The 23351-nt window shown below is 40.3% G+C and overlaps 1 protein-coding gene and 1 long non-coding RNA gene across 2 annotated transcripts; one reads left to right on the plus strand and one right to left on the minus strand.

Annotated features, from left to right (window-relative positions):
• Positions 1–2946: 2946 nt before the first annotated feature.
• Positions 2947–13125, minus strand: LOC114840401. Its single transcript, XR_003782592.2, has 4 exons — positions 13045–13125; positions 4990–5058; positions 3499–3630; positions 2947–3124 (listed from the first exon to the last, which is right to left on the minus strand). It is a non-coding gene; the product is annotated as an uncharacterized LOC114840401 (long non-coding RNA).
• On the plus strand, positions 3558–21622 carry LOC105010275 (myosin heavy chain, fast skeletal muscle-like). The gene is made up of 39 exons (XM_029123614.2): positions 3558–3788; positions 4903–5049; positions 5684–5840; positions 5937–5964; positions 6180–6291; positions 6412–6504; positions 7773–7833; positions 7982–8080; positions 9179–9282; positions 9509–9647; positions 9888–10006; positions 10112–10261; positions 10362–10532; positions 11315–11618; positions 12046–12110; positions 12204–12291; positions 12404–12521; positions 12665–12788; positions 13054–13190; positions 14894–15149; positions 15301–15543; positions 15953–16129; positions 16214–16359; positions 16446–16536; positions 16941–17330; positions 17429–17555; positions 17751–17869; positions 17990–18186; positions 18312–18495; positions 18604–18769; positions 19016–19140; positions 19225–19533; positions 19755–19958; positions 20099–20224; positions 20329–20499; positions 20660–20764; positions 20859–20954; positions 21127–21258; positions 21535–21622. Exons 1-39 carry the CDS (start codon positions 3573–3575, stop codon positions 21553–21555), a joined length of 5817 nt encoding a protein of 1938 aa, XP_028979447.2. The 5' UTR covers positions 3558–3572; the 3' UTR covers positions 21556–21622.
• The last annotated feature ends 1729 nt before the right edge of the window (positions 21623–23351 follow it).

Here is a 23351-nt window from a genome sequence, read left to right on the forward strand (position 1 = left end):
GTCAGGGTGGAGGGAATTATGAACAGTTTCAAACACCAGGCAATTTTGGCACAAAACTTTCAGGCGTTCGTTAGGAAGATGAAGAGGAAGTTCACCTTTCAGCACGACAACAACCCAAAGCACACATCCAAATCCACAAAAGCATGGATTCACCAGAAGAAGATTAATGTTTTGGAATGGCCCAGCCAGAGCCCAGACCTGAATCCAATTGAACATCTGTGAGGTGATCTGAAGAGGTCTGTGCACTGGAGATGTCCTCACAATCTGACAGATTTGGAACACTTTTGCGAAGAAGAGTGGGCAAATATTGCCAGGTCAAGGTGCCATGCTAATAGACTCCTACCCAAAAAGACTGAGTGCTGTAAAAAAATCTAATCAATAAAGTACTAGTTTAAGGGTGTGCACACTTATTTGGAGAAGGCATTCGACTGTGTCCTCGCGGCATCTTGTGGAGGGTGCTTCGGGAATATGGGTTCCTGGGTCCTTTGCTAAGGGCTGTCAGGTCCCTGTACAACCGAAGCAGGAGCTTGGTCCGCATTGCCGGCAGTAAGTCAGACTTGTTCCCAGTGCATGTTGGACTCCGGCAGGGCTGCCCTTTGTCGCCGGTTCTGTTTGTAATTTTCATGGCGCAGCCAGGGGCCAGAGGTTGTCAGGTTTGGGGACCACACAATTTCATCTCTGCTCTTTGCAGATGATGTTGTCGTGTTGGCCCCTTCTAACCAGGACCTTCAGCATGCACTGGGACGGTTTGCAGCCGAGTGTGAAGCGGTGGGGATGAAAATCAGCACCTCCAAATCCGAGGCCATGGTCCTCAGTCGGAAAAGGGTGGCTTGCCCACTTCAGGTTGGTGGAGAGTGCCTGCCTCAAGTGGAGGAGTTTAAGTATCTAGGGGTCTTGTTCACGAGTGAGGGAAGGATGGAACGGGAGATTGACAGACGGATCGGTGCAGCTTCTGCAGTAATGCAGTCGATGTATCGGTCTGTCATGGTGAAGAAAGAGCTGAGCCGCAAGGCGAAGCTCTCGAATTACCAGTCAATCTACGTTCCTACTCTCACCTATGGTCATGAGCTTTGGGTCATGACCGAAAGGACAAGATCCCGGATACAGGCGGCCGAAATGAGCTTTTCCGCAGGGTGGCTGGGCGATCCCTTAGAGATAGGGGTGAGAAGCTCAGTCACCCGGGAGGAGCTCAGAGTAGAGCCGCTGCTCCTCCACATCGAGAGGGGTCAGCTGAGGTGGCTTGGGCATCTGTTTCGGATGCCTCCGGAACGCCTTCCTGGGAAGGTGTTCAGGTCCCGTCCCACCGGGAGGAGACCCCGGGGAAGACCTAGGACACGCTGGAGGGACTATGTCTCCCGGCTGGCCTGGGAACGCCTCGGTGTACCCCCGGAAGAGCTAGAGGAAGTGTCTGGGGAGAGGGAAGTCTGGGCATCCCTGCTTAGACTGCTGCCCCCGCGACCCAGCCCCGGATAAGCGGAAGAAGATGGATGGATGGATAATTTAGATGCTCTTCTCTAGAGAACGTTGCTGCAGTAAGTGCATACATTTAAATGTTTTGATGATTTAAAAATCTGTATTATTGTTCTGATTCTATACTAGGTCAAAGAAAATAAAAACATAAAACAATACACACAAAAGTCAGTTTGTTGTATGTTTCTAGACAGATTCATAAAGCATATTTAAAAACAGCAAAGCTCCCCGTTTGATCTACTCAGTGTAGATCCTTGGTCATGAAATTAACATTACAACTTAAAACTTCCACTGACTTCCCACTCAATGCTGAAAAGGCAAGACAACATAGCCTATCCTGTAGACCGCAAAGAGATCTGATACAGGCCAGCAAATTACTGTGACATTATTAGCCCCTAATAAATTTATAGCAAGATATTTGATCTGGAAAGACAAGTTCCAAATTTACGTCAAGCCCAACTTGGTTGTTTTGTGGATTCATGCCACAAAATGTGACTTTGAATCTAAATTTTGATTTAATCCATTAAACCATGTGACAATTTCTGACAAGAGCAAATGCGCTGGGATGTCTGTGTAAAAACCTACGTAGTGAGAACAGACTGTTGTTTCAAGCCCGTCTAACATTTATTGCATCAATAATTATTTTTCATTTCACCCAACACTCTGCCAAAATATATATTTGTCAATTATTATTACACATTTGATTGACAATTTATGAGATCTTAAAGCATTTTTATGAGATGTTAAAGCAAAATATTAGATGTTAATGCTTTTTTTAATAGCATTTTCAATGTCAACCTAGAACTACTTTGGAGCTTAGAGAAACATGTCCCTGTTATACAAAAGTGCAAGTAATATATCATGGAAGATTTCTGCACAGCTAAATATAAAAAGTGATTTAAAAACTGAAATGGTGAGTACCCCCGTTACCAGACAGGACAAGGTGTTGTGCATCTGAATGGCTTTGATTGACGATGCTATGCCTTTGCTTTGTTTTCATTTGGGGGATTTGAAAGAACTTCCTCAAAAACATGCTTAAAATTATGTACATCAATATCTCAGTTGATGGTGGTTCCTTCAGATATGTCTAGAACTGTCTTTTTGGACAACTATAAAAATAGGAATACTCTCTCCTCCTTGATTGATGCCAGCTCAGCTGCTAAGCAGTTTACTTCAGAGTGTATTAAAGTCTTAGGCAGCTACTGTGCTGTCAGCAAAATGCACCTCAGGCATCTAAAATAGATTAAATGTAGTAGATATACATGTTACATTAGATGCAACAGCCAAAGAGACTAAATGTTTCTACTTTTTTGTATATTGGATTATATTATACTATTTTATCACAGTAGTAACTATGTGGTAACAATGGAATATTTTGATACATCAAACTTTTCATATTTTCATAGTCACAGTTGTATCATTCATGTACATTTTATTCAAATATTGTAATGTAATATGAGTGTGGCACTTCTGGAATTTGTTGACATTAGTTGAATGCATGATCAAAGATCTATCTCCTCCAATCCATTTCCTTCTCCAGAGTGGTCCATAATTAACTTTTGCTTGGTTGGCACCTTCAAACTGATATAAGGAGGATGGGGCCCCTGGATCCCCCTAAGTCAGACACTTTCTTCCTCTGTGGTAAGACTCTCATCTATTAGAAGTTCAAATTCAGAGGTCTACATTGTTGACATTGATTTATAAGGTTTGCTTCAGAATGTTTTAAATGGAAATGAAATGTGGTGCTCATACATTTGTTTGTGAATTATGGCTGTTGTGTAGAATATTTAGTTAAGTCAGTTGCCACTAGGAAAATTTACATTGTCAGTGGGATCCACATGGCCAATATGACAAACTTGAATTATGCCTTTCAAAATGTTTCCTTTATGTCTTTATAGAACTGTGTTTTCACAACACTCTAATGCTTTACAGGGTCCTCCAAGTAATACATTTTCATCTGTAGTGGGAAAAAAAGGTGAGACATAACAAACATATGGAAATATTCTGTTTGAGATACTGCTCATCTACCTGTTGAGTGTGGAGGAAGCAACACGGTGTCCATAACGCTTCTTGTTTCATCTCTTTCCTAGAGATCCTTCACCATGAGTACGGACGCAGAGATGGAGCAATATGGCAAGGCTGCCATATACCTCCGTAAGCCTGAAAGGGAGAGAATTGAGGCACAAACGGCCCCCTTTGATTCAAAGAACTCCTGCTTCGTACCTGATCCCAAGGAGCTGTACCTTAAGGGTTTAGTCACAGCCAGGAAAGATGGAACATGTACTGTGACAGTCAAGATGCCTGACGGCGGTGCACAGGTAAACTTGTTAGATGAAGGGTATTAAACTGAAAATGTGTGGGACTTAACACAAATAGTATGTAACTCAATATAAATGAAGGGATATATTTAGTCAAATAATAGATTTTATAAACTGATAATTGACAACTCACAGCCATTGGTTAAAAAAGTTACAGTCAAGAAGTAAATACTTCTTTTTTAAATTGATGCAAGGATTATTGTGGATTCATAATTCATGGAAATCTGGATTTGCTATAGCTAGTTTTGACTACCAGTGCCTCTTTGAAAGAAAACAGCTCCAGATTTATCCACAATGTCAACAAATGGGTAATGTAAGGATTACCCATCCTTACATTACCCATACAGTAAAAGCATCTCTGTGCATTTAAATTGCAGAATGCAAGGCTCAATATTCTAAAACAATCATTGCCACAAAACCTTCAGAATGTTCAAAATAAATTACAAACACATGAAGGTGTATGATGACATGATACCCACTGTAGCCTACTAGATTTCCCTCATATGTCCCAGACCTACAAACCACCCCAAAATATGTACCTATAACTACACCCTAGACTATACAATTCCAATACATGGGTGGGTTAAACATTATAGCCAAACATTAATATGCATGTCATGATGCTTTAGTTTCCCATTCGTTTAAAAAATATATAAATTGTGTAAAAAAATATTGCATTAGAAGTATATGTTGTTATACAAAATGCAGGGCTCAGCTGTAAATGGGGCCTTGGTCTCAGTTGACCCCATGCAAAATTAATAGTCTTTTTTTTATTTTTATTGCTAACAATCACTAATTCACAAGCTAAAAATGCAGGAAATATCACGCGCTTAGAAGAATAGCACCTTGGCAATTTTTTTCCCAAGGAAATACAAAGTATTTTAGGTGCATACCACCAGAACTCAGTGTGGACCAAATTGTGTCCCACAGGGCTAAATGATATTTGTGCCCTTTAGCCATTTATATTACTACCATTAGTACTGCTATAACTACCACTATTTATCAGACATGAATCTACAAGACCAGCATGCACCTGGACACACACATTTTATTTAGTAGATGCAACAATTTAATGAAAGGAAAAAGTATTCAGTGAACTAATTGTCTGTTTCAGGAAGGGAAAGAGTTTAAAGAAGCAGACCTGCTCCAGATGAACCCCCCTAAGTACGACAAGATTGAAGACATGGCCATGATGACCTACCTGAATGAAGCTACTGTGTTGTATAACCTCAAAGAGCGTTATGCAGCATGGATGATCTATGTAAGAAGCCTGCAGAAACACACACATACACACAACTGAACATAAGATAATACATACCTTCATGAATCTTAGAAACCAAGACATACCAATACAGTAGAACCCCATCAACACATCAATCCAGGTAGAAACAAAGCAAACAAACCAAGAAATACCAATCATTGTGATTATGTAAATGCTTTTTGGCAAGACTCATGATTCAACCCAAATTAATAAAAATCTAGTGCTGTCTGAGATATTTTACTTGGTGTAGCGTGTCAGGGTAGTAAAGGGTCAAGTCGCAGGAGTCAGAAGAAATTGTCTTGTATTTGTAGACTGCAGGTGCACAAAGCACGGAATACAACAGCAAACTAACTCTAGTTTCTGGGAAATAATAATTTGGCACGTAGCCGGTAAAGATGGAGCAGCAGCTCTTAACACAGCATACAAACACAATAACACACAAAGACTGGGGAAAAATGGGGTTGGAGGCATTACCTTGCCTCTATGTCGATGGCAAGACACATTATTCACCCAGATGTATCTTTGGATGTACAGAAGTAAATCTATAGACAGACACAGATCCCAGTCTGGTAATTTATCCATAGGGAACAATCTGTGACTTTTGTAATCCCCTTATACAATCTCTTTCATATAGACCTATTCTGGACTCTTCTGTGTCACGGTAAACCCTTACAAGTGGCTCCCTGTGTATGATGCAGAAGTTGTTGCCGCTTATAGAGGGAAGAAGAGAGTGGAGGCTCCACCCCATATCTTCTCTGTCTCTGACAACGGCTTTCAATTCATGCAAATAGGTACAAGCTTAAATGGATGGATGAATGGATATGAAATTATGTAGGCCTAACCATAATGTTGTTACAGAATTATAAGCAACCTGTTTTTCTTCACAGATAAGGAGAACCAGTCCGTCTTGATTACGTAAGATGTTTATATTAAAAAAATAACAATCTATTGCAATAGGTTGGATTACATTATAAATTAAGCTATGTGTAATAATGTCTTAGTGATTATTGCAAGTATTTGATTACCTTTCTTTAGATAGGTCAACAGTGTATTTCTTCATGCTATTTCTTAGTAGAAGCCTTTCTTACAATCAAACATTAAAAACCTTCTTTCTTTGTCATATGAACCAGTGGAGAATCCGGTGCAGGAAAGACTGTCAACACCAAGCGTGTAATCCAGTACTTTGCCACCATTGCAGTGTCTGGTGGTGAGAAGAAAAAGCAAGACCCTGGCAAAATGCAGGTGCTTATTTTCGTTTTGTAGACGCATTTCAGTTGGGTTGGATGTGTACATTTTTCCTAATCATGTTTCAAGAAACCCCAGTTTAGCAGTTTTAGAGCAATTTGTTTTTGTCTCATTCAGGGGTCTCTTGAGGATCAGATCATTGCAGCTAACCCTCTGCTAGAGGCTTATGGTAATGCCAAGACTGTGAGAAACGATAACTCGTCTCGCTTTGTAAGTATGAAGAGCATACCAGGAAAGTATTTTTTCGATGTACACCCCTGTTTCCAAAATAGCTGGGAGGCTGTGTAAATGTGAAGAAAAACAGAATGCAAAGAAGTGCAAATAATTTAAACCCTATATTCAATAGAAAATAGTACAGAAACAACATATCAATTGTTGAAACTGACAAATGTTATTGTTCCTTGAAAAATATATGCCCACTTTCATTTGATGCCACAACACATTTAAAAAAAAGCTGGGACAGAGGCAACAAAAGACTGGAAAAGTTGTGTAAAACAAAAAAAAAACTGGTGGAACATCTCACAATTAATTTGATTAATTGGAAACAGATAGGTTACATGATTGGGTATAAAAAGAGCATCCCAGAGCAGATGAGTCTTTCAGAAGTAAAGATGGGGAGGGGTTCACCACTCTGTGAATGGCTGCAGAGGCAAATAGTGCAACAATTTAAGAATAAGGTTTTTCAACGTAAAATTGCAAAGAGTTTGGGGATCTCATCAACTACGATATCATTAAAAGATTCGAAGAATCTGTAGAAATCTCTGTATGCAAGGGACAAGACCGAAAACCAATATTGGAAGGCCGTGATTATCAGGCCTTCAGGCAGTACTGCATTAAAAACAGACACGATTCTGTAGTGGCCATCACTGAATGATGTCTGTGAACACTGTTGCATCCCCAAATACAAGTTAAAATTCTACCATGCCAAGAAGAAATCATACAGCTCCGGAAAAAAATAAGAGAACACTGCACACCTTTTGCTTTCCTTTCTGAAAAATTTGAGTGAGGAACAGAAGAGTTAAAATTAAGAGATTTTTCAACTTTTTTGGAAAGGAAAGAAAACGGTGCAGTGGTCTCTTAATTTTTTTCGGAGCTGTATATAAACAAGATCCAGAAATGCTGTTGCCTTCTCTGTGCCCAAGCTCATTTAAGATAGACTGAGGTGAAGTGGAAAACTGTCCTGTGGTCTGACGATTTCAAAATTTGACGAGTCCCACCTTTTTTGAAACATGTTGCTGGCATCAACTTCAAAACGGTCCTGTATTTTTCCAGAAACAATAAAATTTCTCAGTTTTCAACATGTTGTTTTTGTACTATTTTCAATTAAATATAGTGATACATGATTTGCACATCACTGCATTCTATTTTTCTTCACATACTACGCAGTGCCCCAATTATTTTGGAAACAGGGTTGTATAACAAACTGGAAAATCTTTATGATTTTTTGTTATGTTTTATAACCAAATGCTCAATTGTAGGGTAAATTCATCAGGATTCACTTCCAAGGACCCAAATTGGCTAAAGCTGACATTGAGACCTGTAAGTTGGTTTTGGTTGTATCTTGATACTAATTTCAGAGACTATTTTGAAAATGGTTTAATACATGAAACTTAATTATCATTCTCTCTCTCTGTCTAAATCTCTTTGTCTCTTTCTCTCTGTATCACTATCTTGCTTTTTCCATCAGACCTGCTGGAGAAGTCCAGAGTGACCTTCCAGTTGCCAGATGAAAGAGGCTACCACATCTTCTTCCAGATGATGACAGGCCACAAACCTGATATAGTTGGTACTGAATGTAGAGATTGTTATGGTCCACATAAATATAGAATATTGTTAAATCCTACAGAAGCATCTACACATGGACCAGGTGTTTGGGAAAGGTCTATCAACTAATGCAGTTTGATGTCCCAATACAGGAAATTTAGATCCAATGACATTGGCTATGAGACAATAATTAAATAGTGATTTTAGCCTGTAAATGTCAAAATGCATCGATAACTTATTTGGATTAGGTTTCATTTGAAAGCAGAGCAACCTGAAGTCTATCTACACAGCGCATTCCATAATAAGTAAGGAAATACACCTGGAAATCTTATAACTTTCTAATAGGGTTGAAACTTAGGAAGAAACCTAGTGAGCAACCAGGCTCTGAGGGGTGGTCAGTCCTCTTCTGACTCTGCTGGGTGAACATTTTAAAAGTGCACATTTTAATAATTAGCCCATATAATGTAATCCAAGTCAGAAGCATCAGAGGAGAAGTAGCTGAAATTGTCAGGTATCGTCTGTTACTTGATCTGCAACACAATCAGGAGGACTTTGGACAGGGACAGCTATGAGTCCCGGGGTGTGGTCCAAGGGCTTATGTCCTCCTAAGTTTAAACGGAATAGGATACAATGAAAGTTAGACACCCAACTCCCTTATTTCCCTGGCACAATAAAATAGCAGCATAAAAACTTCTCTACTGCCTTAAAACATGGACAGTAGAGAAGCATCACAATATCATAAAACAGATAATTGTGCAGTTGACAGTTAAAACAATAAAATGTGTATCAAATCCACCAGAGGCATATAATATACTAACGGCAAAATACAGCTCCGGAAAAAATTAAGAGACCACTGCACCCTTTTCTTTCCTTTCCAAAAAGGTTGAAAAGGAAGTTTTTTTTTTGTGAGGAATAGAAGGGTTAAAATAAAGAGACCACTGCAAATTGAATGTTCCTAACAGAGCTGTATATATAAGTTTGCATAGCAAAAATAATTCACGTGTTTAAAAAAATAATCTGTTCAAATGACAGCATGCAAAGAGAATAAAACACTTCTTACATGACAGTTCTGTTTAAATAATTTTTGTGAACTAACACGTTTTTTCTCTGCTGTACACAGAAATGGCCCTCCTCACCACCAACCCCTATGACTTTCCAATGTGTAGCCAGGGTCAGATCACTGTAAACAGCATTGACGACAAGGTTGAGCTGGAAGCTACAGATGTGAGTCATAGAAAGTGTTGACCAAACTCTAGAAATGGAATGCGTAGTACCACCTAATGCCCTGAATGGAAAACATAATTCCACCTCAGTGGCAGCTAGGACTTTTCATGTCTCTATTTTATTTAATGAAAATGTATCTGATATATAACAGTTACAGGTGTATAGTGTAAAGTAACTGAGATGTCTTCTATTTTATTTGATTTTTGTACTTCCTCGCTGATTCCAGGATGCCATTACAATTCTGGGCTTCAGTAATGAAGAAAAAGCATCCATCTACAAGCTGACAGGAGCTGTAATTCACCATGGCAACATGCACTTCAAGCAGAAGCAGCGTGAGGAGCAGGCTGAGCCAGATGGCACAGAAGGTGAGGCCCATACATTGACACAAAGTGTAAAACAGTCCGATTCCCTACCTAATGAAAATCAATCTATAGATAATTTTTGGAGAAGAACCTCTAACCTCCAGAAACTACACTGGATGAAAATGAGAAATATGACCCTAAAAACAGTCATCCAATGGAAGTTATCATGTTTCTGACACTGTGATGTCAGAAACATGATATATTGTGTGCCTAATTATGTTGGGGTTGTTTCTATCTTTCCAGTGGCTGATAAAATTGCTTATCTGCTGGGCCTGAATTCAGCTGAGATGTTGAAGTGTCTGTGCTTCCCCAAAGTGAAGGTCGGCAATGAGTATGTGACCAAGGGACAGACTGTGCCTCAGGTAAGTCGGACAAGCAACGCATCTGCAGGGACTTACTTTAGGGATGATTGCATTTAAAATAGTGGCGTTCAAGCTTTTGACATAGAAGAGGACATTTTATTGCAGGTTAATAACGCAGTGAGTGCCCTAGCCAAGTCCATCTATGAGAGGATGTTTTTGTGGATGGTCATCCGTATCAACGAGATGTTGGACACCAAGCAGCCAAGGCAGTTCTATATTGGTGTACTCGACATTGCCGGGTTTGAGATCTTTGATGTGAGTATGAGACCAATACTAGTCAATTTGTTATCCTTGAGATGAATTACAACCTTGTGTGATTTAATGATTCATTTTAATCATTAAATCCCATTAACAGTTCAACACATTGGAGCAGCTGTGCATTAACTTCACCAATGAAAAACTGCAACAGTTTTTCAACCACACCATGTTTGTCCTGGAGCAAGAGGAGTACAAAAAGGAGGGCATCATCTGGGAGTTCATTGACTTTGGCATGGACTTGGCGCAATGTATTGAGCTTATTGAGAAGGTAAATTGTCCGGGATTGCTATAATCAACCTGTGGAAAATGGAAAATGTTCGCAAGTTATTAAAAAAGAAAAAAGTTGTTCGTATAACAGTTGATTACTTCAGGTTTCATTTTGTGGATCCACGGGAACAATAATCAAAACAAGACAGAGTACAAGTACAGAGACCAAAAAGTAGTGTCATGAGAATTGTTCTGATTGTACATTATTGCTTTCACCTTTTTATAGCTCTCCTTGTCAGCTCCCAAAACATTATCTCTTATGCTCAAAATACATACAAGAAAACAAGTTGTCATAGGAAAACAAGATAGAACCCTACACTGTCATGGCAACCATAGTTGAAGATCAAAGTTAACAGACTTCTTAATCTGTCGCTGTCCTGCCTGAATGGAAGAAATAGAGGAGACACTAGCAACTTTACCTTGGAGCCTTCTGCAGTTGGGTCATAGAATAGATAGGTTGAGGCCTGGCACCTTCGGTTGTGGCCATAATCACGTCTAATCAGCATGCAAATCTGGGTCTTCTCCTATCTGTGGCGTCCGTGAACAGTCTAAAGCAATGCGGACCTAGTCTAACCCAGTATTTTATTACATTGGGTTTTAAATAGCAGTTAAGTAGGTTTCTAATCAATAAACAGAATGCAATACATATAGAAGCTTATTAGTGTTCATAATGCAATTAATACATGAGTACCTACTTTCTTAGAAAAATCTGCCCCCAAAGCTAAGAAACATGAATCCTGCATGTAAATCTAATGACTTTAATATAAATCTTTTTATGTACAGCCAATGGGTATCTTCTCTATCCTTGAAGAGGAGTGCATGTTCCCCAAGGCTTCAGACACTACCTTCAAGAACAAGCTGTATGACCAACATCTTGGCAAAAGCAAGGTGTTTGAGAAGCCCAAGCCAATCAAAGGCAAGCCAGAGGCCCACTTTGCCCTGGTGCACTATGCCGGCACTGTGAACTACAACATCATTGGCTGGCTGGACAAGAACAAGGACCCCCTGAACGACTCAGTTTGTCAGCTGTATGGGAAGTCCTCAGTTAAACTGTTGGCTGCCCTGTATCCTGCTGCCCCACCTGAGGGTAAGAATAGTATCATATCAAAATATTAAATTAAGAACAAAACAGACCACCATTCTTCACATTTTTTCTTTGAATCTATATCACAATTTCTCTGGTTATTCAAGAAAGCATTTGCATTAGGGAAAGGGGATATTTGTCATTTTGCACATACGGTCCAATCCAGGTCTTTCTTCTGCATCTTACCCAGCTCCTCTGAATTGAAGAGACATGGGGTAATTTACAATGAGAGCCAGGGGGGCAAACATAATTAATTGTTATATTTTTTTCTTTTTATCTTTTTCTTTGCCAGCTTTGGGATTTAACCTAGCATCCATTTGGTTACTGTTCAGATACTCCAACTGCTAGGCCACCTGTACCCAATTAAGATATTTGAAGTTAACCGGTGATCCCCTCATTTATAATTATAATCTTTCTACCATTTTGTCAGATACAACCAAGAAAGGAGGCAAGAAGAAGGGTGGGTCCATGCAGACTGTGACCTCCCAGTTCAGGGTGAGATTTGGATGTTTCAATATTAAGTACTTCAAAATCTGCTTAGATTATCATTCATATTTTCTGAGAAACTGGTTTCTAACCCTCTTACAGGAGAATTTGGGCAAGCTGATGACCAACTTGAGGAGCACTCACCCTCACTTTGTACGCTGCCTGATCCCTAATGAGTCAAAGACTCCAGGTACAGGAAATATACTGTAGATTTACCAATGACAAGTATCATTAGTACAGTAATAGTGACTTTTAACCACCCCAAATTGGAAAAGGGTATTAAAAGAGGCTTGTCATTCTAGGTCTGATGGAGAACCACCTGGTTATCCACCAGCTCAGGTGTAATGGTGTACTGGAGGGTATCAGAATCTGTAGGAAAGGCTTCCCCAGCAGAATCCTCTATGCTGACTTTAAGCAGAGGTACTTACTACACACACAGACATATATACCAAAATAGATCTACTCTGAGGGCTTTTCCCAGCATTAGGAAAGGCATACCTTTTACAGAATATAACCAACCTATCATAACTGGATATGTAATAAAACAAAACATCATCATCCAGGTACAAAGTACTAAATGCCAGCGTCATCCCTGAGGGACAGTTCATGGACAACAAGAAGGCTTCTGAGAAGCTACTTGGGTCCATTGATGTAAATCATGAAGAATACAAGTTTGGACACACCAAGGTTAGTCCAATATACCCAGCAAAATCTGACAACAAAATACAACTTCAAGGAAGATTATATATATTGTAATATAAAAATATTACTATTTCTAGTAACTAATGCAAAATAAATAAATGATTATTTTAGTTTTGTAAGGCACAATGATTTACAAACTGAAATGTCAAACTGTCCTATTGATTATTTGTAAGCATTAGAAATTGTATGTTGGTCCATTCTATCATATTCTGACTGGGGTTCCAGAATTGAACATATTTACCTGTCTCAGGTTTTCTTCAAAGCTGGTCTTCTGGGTGTCCTGGAGGAGATGAGAGATGAGAAGTTGGCTGCTCTGGTCCGCATGCTCCAGGCTCTTAGCCGTGGATATCTCATGAGGAGGGAGTTTAAAAAGATGATGGAGAGGAGGTGAGGAATAATAGAAATCTTGGCAAAGCTTTCTGAGAATAATCTGTATGTAATGAATGTCAGTTAAACTTCAGAATGAGAAATTTAATCTTTTAAGGTTAAGCCTCATAACATCAATATTTCACATACAACCCTGTTTCCAAAAAAGTTGTGATGCAGCGTAAAATGCTGATAAAAACAAAATGCAATGATATGCAAAGCATTTATCCCTATATTTAACTGTAGAAAGTACAAAGAAAACATCAAAAGTTAAAACTCTTGGAGTTTTGCGGCGTCTATGATTCCCAAAAATACAGTTTTCCACTTGACCATAGTCCATCTTAAAAGAGCTTGGGCCCAGAGAATGCGGCAGCATTTCTGGATCTTTTTAACATCTGGTTTCTTCTTTGCATGGTCAAACTGTTCACAGACAACCACAGACAATGACTTTTGGAATTGTTCCAGAACCCAAGCAGTTATATCCACTACAGAATCATGTCTGTTTTTAATGCAGTGCCATCTTAGGGCGCGAAGATCACGGCCATCCAATATTGGTTTTAGGGCCTTGTCCCTTGCGTACAGAGATTTCCCCAGATTCTCTGAATCCTTTAATGATTTAACGTATCATAGATAATGAGAACCCCAAACTCTTTGCAGTTTTACATTGAGACTGAAGGTTTTCTGCCAAAATTGCCTGGTATCTGAAACTGTTCATAATTCCCTCCACCCTGACTAATGCCCTGGTTCAAACTGAAGAAAAACAACCCCAAAGCATGATGCTGCCACCACCATGCTTCACCATGGGTATGGTGTTCTTTGGTTGATGTGCAGTGTTGTTTTTATGCCAAACATACCTTTTGGAATTATGGCTAAAAAGTTCAACCTTGGTTTCATCAGACCATAACACATTTTCCCACGTGCTTTTGGGGGACTTTGTAACAAAAGGCTTTCCATCTTGCCACCCTACCCCATAAGCCCCTTCATATGAAGAATACGGGAGATTGTTGTCACATGTAGCACACAGTCAGTACTTGCCAGAAATTCCTGCAGTTCCTTTAATGTTGCTGTAGGCCTCCTGGAAGCCTCCCTAACCAGTTTTCTTCTCGTCTTTTCATAAATTTTGGAGGGGCGTCCAGGTCTTGGTAATGTCTCTGTTGTGCCATATGTTCTCCACTTGATGATTACTGTCTTCACTGTGTTCCATGGTATATCTAATGCTTTGGAAATTCTTTTTTACCCTTCTCCTGATTGATATCTTTCAACAATGAGATCCCTCTGATGCTTTGGAATCTCTCCTCAGACCATGGCTTTTGCTCTGAGACACAACGAAGAAAATGTCAGGAAATCCCACTAGAACAGCTGATTTTTCTTTTTGATGAATCAGAGTCTCTTTAAATGATGGCAGGTGTGTAATGACTTCTATTTAACATGAGTTTGAATGTGATTGGTTATTTCTGAACACAGCCACATCCTCTGTTATAAGAGAGTGTACCCACTTATGCAACCAGGTTATTGTAAGGTTTTTACTTTACATTTTTCCCCCTCGAAGATTTCAGTTTGTTTTTCAATTGTATTTTTCACATTTTAGGTCACATTAAGAGTGGAAAAAGTTCTGATATGATTTATCTTTGTCTCATTCTTTTACATCACAAAAACCTGGCATTTTACAAGGGTGTGTAGACCTTTTAAATCCACTGTACCTCATCCTATCTTTTTTCAACCAGAGAATCAATTTATGCCATCCAGTACAACATCCGTTCATTCATGAATGTGAAACATTGGCCATGGATGAAATTGTACTTCAAGATCAAACCCATGCTGAAGAGTGCTGAGACTGAGAAGGAGCTGGCCAACATGAAGGAGAACTATGAGAAGATGCAGTCGGACCTGGCCAAGGCTCTGGCCAAGAAGAAGGAGCTGGAGGAGAAGATGGTGACCTTGCTGCAGGAGAAGAATGACCTGGCACTCCAAGTCGCATCTGTGAGTTTGCATTTGCACACTGACATAGGTTTATTAGCCATTAATATTAGTTACTCTCTATTGTTTTCTTATGACATCTTTGACTAAAATATATTTATGTTTTGATCCACTGTGAGGCTGGTTTGTGATTTCCCTCCTGTTCTGATACCAGGATGCAGAGAATCTGAACGATGCTGAGGAGAGGTGTGAGGGACTCATCAAGAGCAAGATCCAGCTGGAAGCCAAACTCAAAGAGTTGAACGAGAGGCTGGAGGATGAGGAGGAGATCAGTGCTGAGTTGACAGCCAAAAAGAGGAAGCTGGAGGATGAGTGTTCTGAGCTGAAGAAGGACATTGATGACCTGGAGCTCACCCTGGCCAAAGTGGAGAAAGAGAAGCATGCCACTGAAAACAAGGTATTGTGCCTTACCATAGTCTAACTATAAAATAGTACCAACATTGATGGTCTAATGAACTAATTAACATAAATAGATTTCAAGTCATATTGTGGGTGAAGGGACCATTGCGACAAAAATAGAATTTCAGCGGCAGGATATCAGAAGCAAGATTAAATTAGGTTTCAGTATCAGGATTAGGATTCAGTAGCAGAATTAGCTTAGGTTTCTGTAGCATGATTCGATTAGGTTTCAGTGTCAGGGAACTCCACACATTGATTACAGGCTTGATTACACATTGATTATTAAGCATAATAGCATGGTTTGCACTGTGATCTGCTGTTCAATATATAGTAAACTTCATAATTATCATCTGAATTAATTTAATACAATATACAGTATATCAAACAAAATCCTCTCTTATAAAAAGGTTAAAAACCTGACAGAGGAGATGGCTTCTGTGGAGGAGAGTGTTGCAAAGCTAACCAAGGAGAAGAAAGCTCTCCAAGAGGCCCACCAGCAGACCCTGGATGACCTGCAGGCAGAGGAAGACAAAGTTAACACTCTGACCAAGGCTAAGACTAAGCTGGAACAGCAAGTGGATGATGTAAGTGGAGTTTAAAATGTTGGCCTTCATAGTGTGCGAGAAGATACTGTCATCACTTAATTTATGTGTGTTTTAATCTGGTAGCTTGAGGGTTCTCTGGAGCAAGAAAAGAAGCTCCGCATGGACCTTGAGAGAGCCAAGAGAAAGTTGGAAGGAGATCTGAAACTGGCCCAGGAGTCCATAATGGACCTGGAGAATGACAAGCAGCAGTCTGATGAGAAAATTAAGAAGTAAACGAGATGACAACATTATTACCTGCAATATTGATAAAAATTGACATTTTGTTGACAATTGTTTACGTGTTTGTATTTCATAGGAAGGAATTTGAGACCTCCCAACTCCTAAGTAAGATTGAGGATGAGCAGTCTCTGGGAGCTCAGTTGCAAAAGAAGATCAAGGAGCTCCAGGTACAGTACAGGAAAAAGCACCTGAGTAATATATTCTGATTAGACATCCCTTTATATTGGTGGCATCTGAAGTTTCAGAAGGTGTGAAGAGTTTTCTTCAGTGTTACAATATTAGAGATCTCAACTATTTGGATCTCAACTATATCCCCTCCCAGTTGATAAAATGCCTAAGCTGAAATGGCTATAGTCCATCTAGAATCCTCTAACTATGTGCTTCTTACCATTCTGTGTTGACTACTGCATGTGTCACTGTCAACTGAATATAATAGTGTAAGTGACACTTGTATATAACAATAGTAAAAATATTATCATTGTCTGAAGTAAAATCTTTCAACTGTATTGTAGGGGGAAAATTGTCTTGATTTAATATATATTATTTATGCTACTCCTGCCTCCTGTTGTAGGCCCGTATTGAGGAGCTGGAGGAGGAGATTGAGGCTGAGCGTGCTGCCAGGGCCAAGGTTGAGAAGCAGAGGGCAGATCTCTCCAGGGAACTTGAGGAGATCAGCGAGAGGCTGGAGGAGGCCGGAGGTGCCACTGCTGCTCAGATTGAGATGAACAAGAAGCGTGAGGCTGAGTTCCAGAAGCTGCGTCGTGATCTTGAAGAGTCCACCCTGCAGCATGAGGCCACAGCCTCCGCTCTGCGCAAGAAGCAGGCTGACAGCGTGGCTGAGCTCGGGGAGCAGATCGACAACCTACAGCGTGTCAAGCAGAAGCTGGAGAAGGAAAAGAGCGAGTATAAGATGGAGATAGATGACCTCTCCAGTAACATGGAGGCCGTCGCCAAGGCTAAGGCGAGTAGTGATGGTTTAGAGGTCAAGCAGTGTTGAGCTGGGTCATTGACATCATCATTCAAACGGACTGAAGTAATGAGGGTATGTTGTACAAACAGGGCAATCTGGAAAAAATGTGCCGTACTCTTGAGGACCAGCTGAGTGAAATCAAGGCTAAGAATGATGAAAACATTCGCCAGATCACTGACACCAGCGCACAGAGGGCCAGACTCCTGACAGAAAATGGTAACCACAAACAATGACCAAAAAGCCAATGATGTTGTTCAATAGTACGCTGTTAATTCTGTGGGACTAAAAGTCCACTCCACACAGTTTCTACAGTACTATTCAGCACATATTATCTTCCTACCATACATTAACATCTATTTATCATCTTATAGGGAAAAAAACGTATAACAATATAGTCCTCTATCCCTGCAGGTGAATTAAGCCGCCAACTGGAGGAGAAGGAAGCCCTGGTTTCTCAGCTGACCAGAGGCAAACAGGCCTTCACCCAGCAAGTGGAGGAGCTAAAAAGGCATATTGAGGAGGAGGTCAAGGTAAGGGATCCAAGATGGGCTACCAATCACAGAGTTTAGAGACATACCTACATGTTCACTGCATGCCACTCTCAGACTTTATTGTCACTACAATCTTTTCTTATGCTATTTCTCTCACAGGCTAAAAATGCACTGGCCCATGGTGTCCAGTCTGCTCGCCATGACTGTGACCTCCTGAGGGAGCAGTTTGAAGAGGAACAGGAGGCCAAGGCAGAGTTGCAGCGCGGCATGTCCAAGGCCAACAGTGAGGTGGCTCAGTGGAGGACTAAGTATGAAACGGATGCCATCCAGCGCACAGAAGAGTTGGAAGAGGCCAAGTGAGTCACACAGATCTGCAGGAACACAAATATAGTTTGAATGGTTAGGACGGTACAGGGCGTTGAGAAGTGTTGTGGGAATGTGTTGTGACATGTTTTGCATTATAAAACCAACCAACTAACAGGAAGAAGCTGGCCCAGCGTCTACAGGATGCTGAGGAGACTATTGAGGCTGTTAACTCCAAGTGTGCCTCCCTGGAGAAGACCAAGCAGAGACTGCAGGGAGAGGTGGAGGACCTCATGATTGATGTGGAGAGAGCCAACGCAATGGCTGCCAACCTTGACAAGAAGCAGAGGAACTTTGACAAGGTGAAAATTATGAAATTGTACCCTAGGGTGATATTTTCAGTTTGAAGTACAATCATTAATTTTCATAAAATAGCATATTTCTGATTTATAATATATGGATTTCCCTAGGTTCTGGCAGAGTGGAAGCAGAAATATGAGGAGGGCCAAGCAGAGTTGGAAGGAGCTCAGAAGGAGGCTCGCTCTCTCAGCACTGAACTTTTTAAGATGAAGAACTCCTATGAGGAGGCTTTGGATCAGCTGGAAACTCTGAAGAGAGAGAACAAGAACTTGCAACGTGAGTACTTGATTTATATTAGACTAGTGTTATTTAATATGAGGGAACTGTAACGATCAAAATTATTATGGCACCTTTACATTAAGTTCCTATGACTATGTTATATGTTCATATATGGCATTCCTTCGAAAAACAAGTGGTTTGTCAAGGTGGCTTTTAACTGTTAATATACAGTAATTAAATATCACTCCAGTGCTTTGGTAATATTTTCCCACGTCTAAGCTGGTCCTGTGTTTGTGTGTACAGAGGAGATCTCTGACCTGACTGAGCAAATTGGAGAGACTGGCAAGAGCATCCATGAGCTGGAGAAGGCTAAGAAAACTGTGGAGACAGAAAAATCGGAGATCCAGACCGCTCTAGAGGAGGCTGAGGTAAAAATGGGAAATTCAGTGTTATGCATTGGTTTTAATATAAAAACATTAATATGATTAATCTGACTGCCTCGCTTTTCTCAGGGCACACTGGAGCATGAGGAATCAAAGATTCTGCGTGTACAACTGGAGCTGAACCAAGTCAAGAGTGAGGTGGACAGGAAGTTGGCAGAGAAGGATGAGGAAATGGAACAGACTAAGAGGAACAGCCAAAGGGTTATTGACTCCATGCAGAGTACGCTGGATGCTGAGGTCAGAAGTAGGAATGACGCTCTGAGGGTGAAGAAGAAGATGGAGGGAGACCTGAACGAGATGGAGATCCAGCTGAGCCATGCCAACAGGCAGGCAGCAGAGGCCCAGAAACAGCTGAGGAATGTGCAGGGGCAGCTCAAGGTAGAGGGACTGGGACATCATGTGCATAAATACTGAACACGGGAAGGGTTTTGTTTGTCAATCTGTGGAACAGAATAGAACAGATACATTGAAAAGAGAGAGGATTAATGTTCTGTAGAAAGGTATGAATATTGGTTAAATTATTACCAAAATGTCTATCATCAATTCTATGACCACTACTTCCACAAGTTCTAATGAAACCACGTTCTTGTGAAATCCAGGATGCTCAGTTGCACCTTGATGATGCCATCCGTGGCTCAGAGGACATGAAGGAGCAGGTAGCCATGGTGGAGCGCAGAAACAGTCTGATGGTGGCTGAAATTGAGGAGCTGAGAGCTGCTCTGGAACAGACAGAGAGGAGTCGCAAAGTGGCTGAGGCTGAGCTGGTTGATGCCAGTGAACGCGTTGGTCTGTTGCACTCACAGGTATGTGTCAAAAACAAGTTCTAATTAAATACAACCAAGTATGCCATTTACATACACCTTGAATACATTTCTATCATTTCTGCTTTGTGACTTGCAAGTTCTTTTGCATTCAAACCAATCCTATTTTTTTCCGTCTCCAGAACACCAGCCTTATAAACACCAAGAAGAAGCTTGAGAATGACTTAGTGCAGGTGCAGGGAGAGGTGGATGACTCTGTCCAGGAAGCCAGGAATGCAGAGGAGAAGGCCAAGAAGGCCATCACTGATGTGAGATCTCATGATTTATTCAATTACATCAACTTGCTTCAGCCCAATATTCAATGGCAGCTGGGCAATCACAACAAAAACTTCAATATATACCACTATTTTAGGCTGCCATGATGGCTGAGGAGCTGAAGAAGGAGCAGGACACCAGTTCTCACCTGGAGAGGATGAAGAAGAACCTGGAGGTCACAGTCAAGGACCTGCAGCACCGTCTGGATGAGGCTGAGAATCTGGCCATGAAGGGAGGCAAGAAGCAGCTCCAGAAACTGGAGTCCAGGGTCAGTTACCAGCAAGATGGGTTACAGTAGATTTAAAGATGATTGCTGTACATGCTTTTCATTATATATAAGCTGATTTAGTATCATATCTAAGTTTTACAAAGACATGACTGATTTCACAACTTCAAAGACATGTCTCTATTCATTTATTCTACAAAAGGTGCGTGAGCTTGAGACTGAGGTGGAGGCTGAGCAGAGAAGAGGTGTAGAAGCAGTTAAGGGGGTGCGGAAGTATGAGCGCAGAGTCAAAGAGCTGACTTACCAGGTAAGGCAAATGCTTTCTTTACACTATCACAGACACATTTGTGTATGAAAGTGTAGGGCATTGATTATTCCTCAGCACTGATTTTCTCCCACAGACTGAAGAGGATAAGAAGAATGTTAAAAGACTTCAGGACCTGGTAGATAAGCTGCAGCTGAAAGTTAAGGCCTACAAGAGGCAGGCAGAGGAAGCGGTGAGTTTTAGACTTTTACCAGGTCTAGAAGACATTGCTAAATGTTGTTTGTCGATAGATGTTATTTGCTTAAGAAATTCAGTAGATTTGGTAATTTAATACCATTTATTTTACCCTAAGTTTCACACTTATGAAACTTTGTAAATTATGCTCTCTTATTTTAATTACCCAGGAGGAAGCTGCCAACCAGCATATGTCTAAATTCAGAAAGGTGCAACATGAGCTGGAGGAGGCAGAGGAGCGTGCTGACATTGCTGAATCTCAAGTCAACAAGCTCAGAGCCAAAAGCCGCGATAGTGGAAAGGTAAAGAGTTGCTGTACAACTTTAGAAGATATGTTTCAGTTACAGCACAAAAATACCTTATCCTTATTTTTTTTTGCAGATTTCATGTTCTTTATTAACACTGATAGATAACTGTATAGATTATTGTGTTGTAACCAAGATGGCGCCGCAGATAGCCGCCTCTGTTAGCTGGTGCGCAATTCTCTGTCTTATTTTGTCTGTAAAATAAGTGTTTGTTGCACCAACGGCCAGAACAACTTCCTTGTTTGTTGTCTGATTCTGATTCTGTTCCTACAGGCCAAAGAAGCTGCTGAGTAAAGACCAAACAGCAAGATCTTTAATTCATTTTACTGTGTTGCATAAAATATGATTTTCATGGTGAAATGTTGAGCATTAATTAAACACATGTTGACAACATACATTTCCTTTGTAACTTGTTTTTCAGTTTGTTCACACTATCAACATATTGTACAAGACTTCCAGGGAAATCCTAAATCATTAGATGGTTAAAACAACTTAAATGTAGCAGATAATGGTCCATATCAGGTTTTAATTGTTGGTGCTGTACATAAAGAAATATATAATATCGTTTAACTTCAACAGTTATTTGTTAGTTTACCATTGTCCAAGTTATCCCCCCACATATTTAAACAACAAAACAGACAGAAAGGCCTAAACTCTAGATCTTAATATTGATGACTCACAGTGATCACAGTTGACTACATAGTGAACCAGTTTACATCAACTGAACACTAACTTTGATTATAAAAAACAGCTGTGACACTATTTATCACACAATCAAAGGATTTCTACAACAACACTGGTCCAATCTGTTTCAAACCTACCACTCAATTTGGCAAAATGAAGCCAGGGTCAGATCACGTGGCTTCACACTCCACTTCTAGATTTATCATCATGAGAGGAGAATCCACCGGAATCCACCTGAGTTTTAAAGGACTCCACATACTACTGGTCGGAGTACCACAGGCTAGTTGACTGGACAGGTCACATGGTCCCAACACAGTGGAAGACACTGTTGTGGTGTTAATCTTGAATGAGTAGTGTTGGAAACGCACTACTCCCCTACACTAACTTTTCAGGACAACCAGGCAATATGCTGGTTCCACATCACACTGATTGCAATAACTGATACGGGAATTTACATCATTGATACAAGACAAAGAAAACTGAAGGCAAGCACTATAGGACACTTGATTGGTAACTAACCTCATTCCTTACAATCTACGATTTTCCTAAATGAAATTATATGGTGATTTCATATGTATGAAGGTTTGTTTCTTGCAATACAGATGGGAAAATCCCAGTATTGGTCTTCGATGTATTTGTGATGATGCTTAATGATCTACATTATGACGACTATTTTAAAGGTAGAATCTTTCACAGGTACAACAGGACATGCACAAGTCTTTTGTATGATATTGTGGCATGGATCATGATACGGACTCATTTTTCTTTTATTGTTCAGTTGACTTTGGGGGAAATGTTTTAATCATGTTGTCATGTTGAGTCATATTTTCTGCTGAACACCATTAACACTGATATTAACCTTTTGATGTCAAAATGTTTCTCGACCCTTATAATCTGAGGTGGGGGAGGGATTGATGACTGTCATACATTGTGTTGGAGTGTGGTGTGTCAATTGTCTTGTTTACATTCATTTTCATTTGAGGAGCAATAAGACCTCATTGGTCAGATAATCCTTTTTGTTGTTTTGTCTTAGTCATTTGTAGCAAGTGTATAGGCCTTTTCTTTTCACGAGGAATTGAATTGTACTTTTATCAAACATGTAATGTTTTTCTTTAAATGTTTGATGCGGGGAGTAAATAGCCAATGGGCTAATGTGTATTCTGTTTGGGATGTCTATAAAGGTGAGGACAACCGGAATATTCTTTGAGATTGAGTGAGATGAGATTGAGTAAGGAGGACCGGGTCTGTAACCTTATGAACAAGACTAGCTAATGCTGCAATAAATAATAGAATTACTGTCTCCCTTGACAACCGGGTACGTCATTCCATATTTCAACCACTGAAACGGCTGGTTTCTAACCCTAGTATTAAGTACAAGCTTTAAATCGTTAAATGCTTCCTGCCCA

The sequence above is a fragment of the Esox lucius genome, unplaced genomic scaffold, assembly GCF_011004845.1.
Source record: "Esox lucius isolate fEsoLuc1 unplaced genomic scaffold, fEsoLuc1.pri scaffold_47_arrow_ctg1, whole genome shotgun sequence".
NCBI classification, from domain to species: domain Eukaryota; kingdom Metazoa; phylum Chordata; class Actinopteri; order Esociformes; family Esocidae; genus Esox; species Esox lucius.

Bases quoted from the DNA above. Each gene is read 5' to 3' on its own strand.
- LOC105010275 (XM_029123614.2), top strand. From the start codon at position 3,573: ATGAGTACGGACGCAGAGATGGAGCAATATGGCAAGGCTGCCATATAC. The intron at 12,292-12,403 runs GTACAGGAAATA...TTGTCATTCTAG, and splicing joins TAATGAGTCAAAGACTCCAG to GTCTGATGGAGAACCACCTG. The intron at 13,191-14,893 runs GTGAGGAATAAT...TTTTTCAACCAG, and splicing joins AAAAAGATGATGGAGAGGAG to AGAATCAATTTATGCCATCC.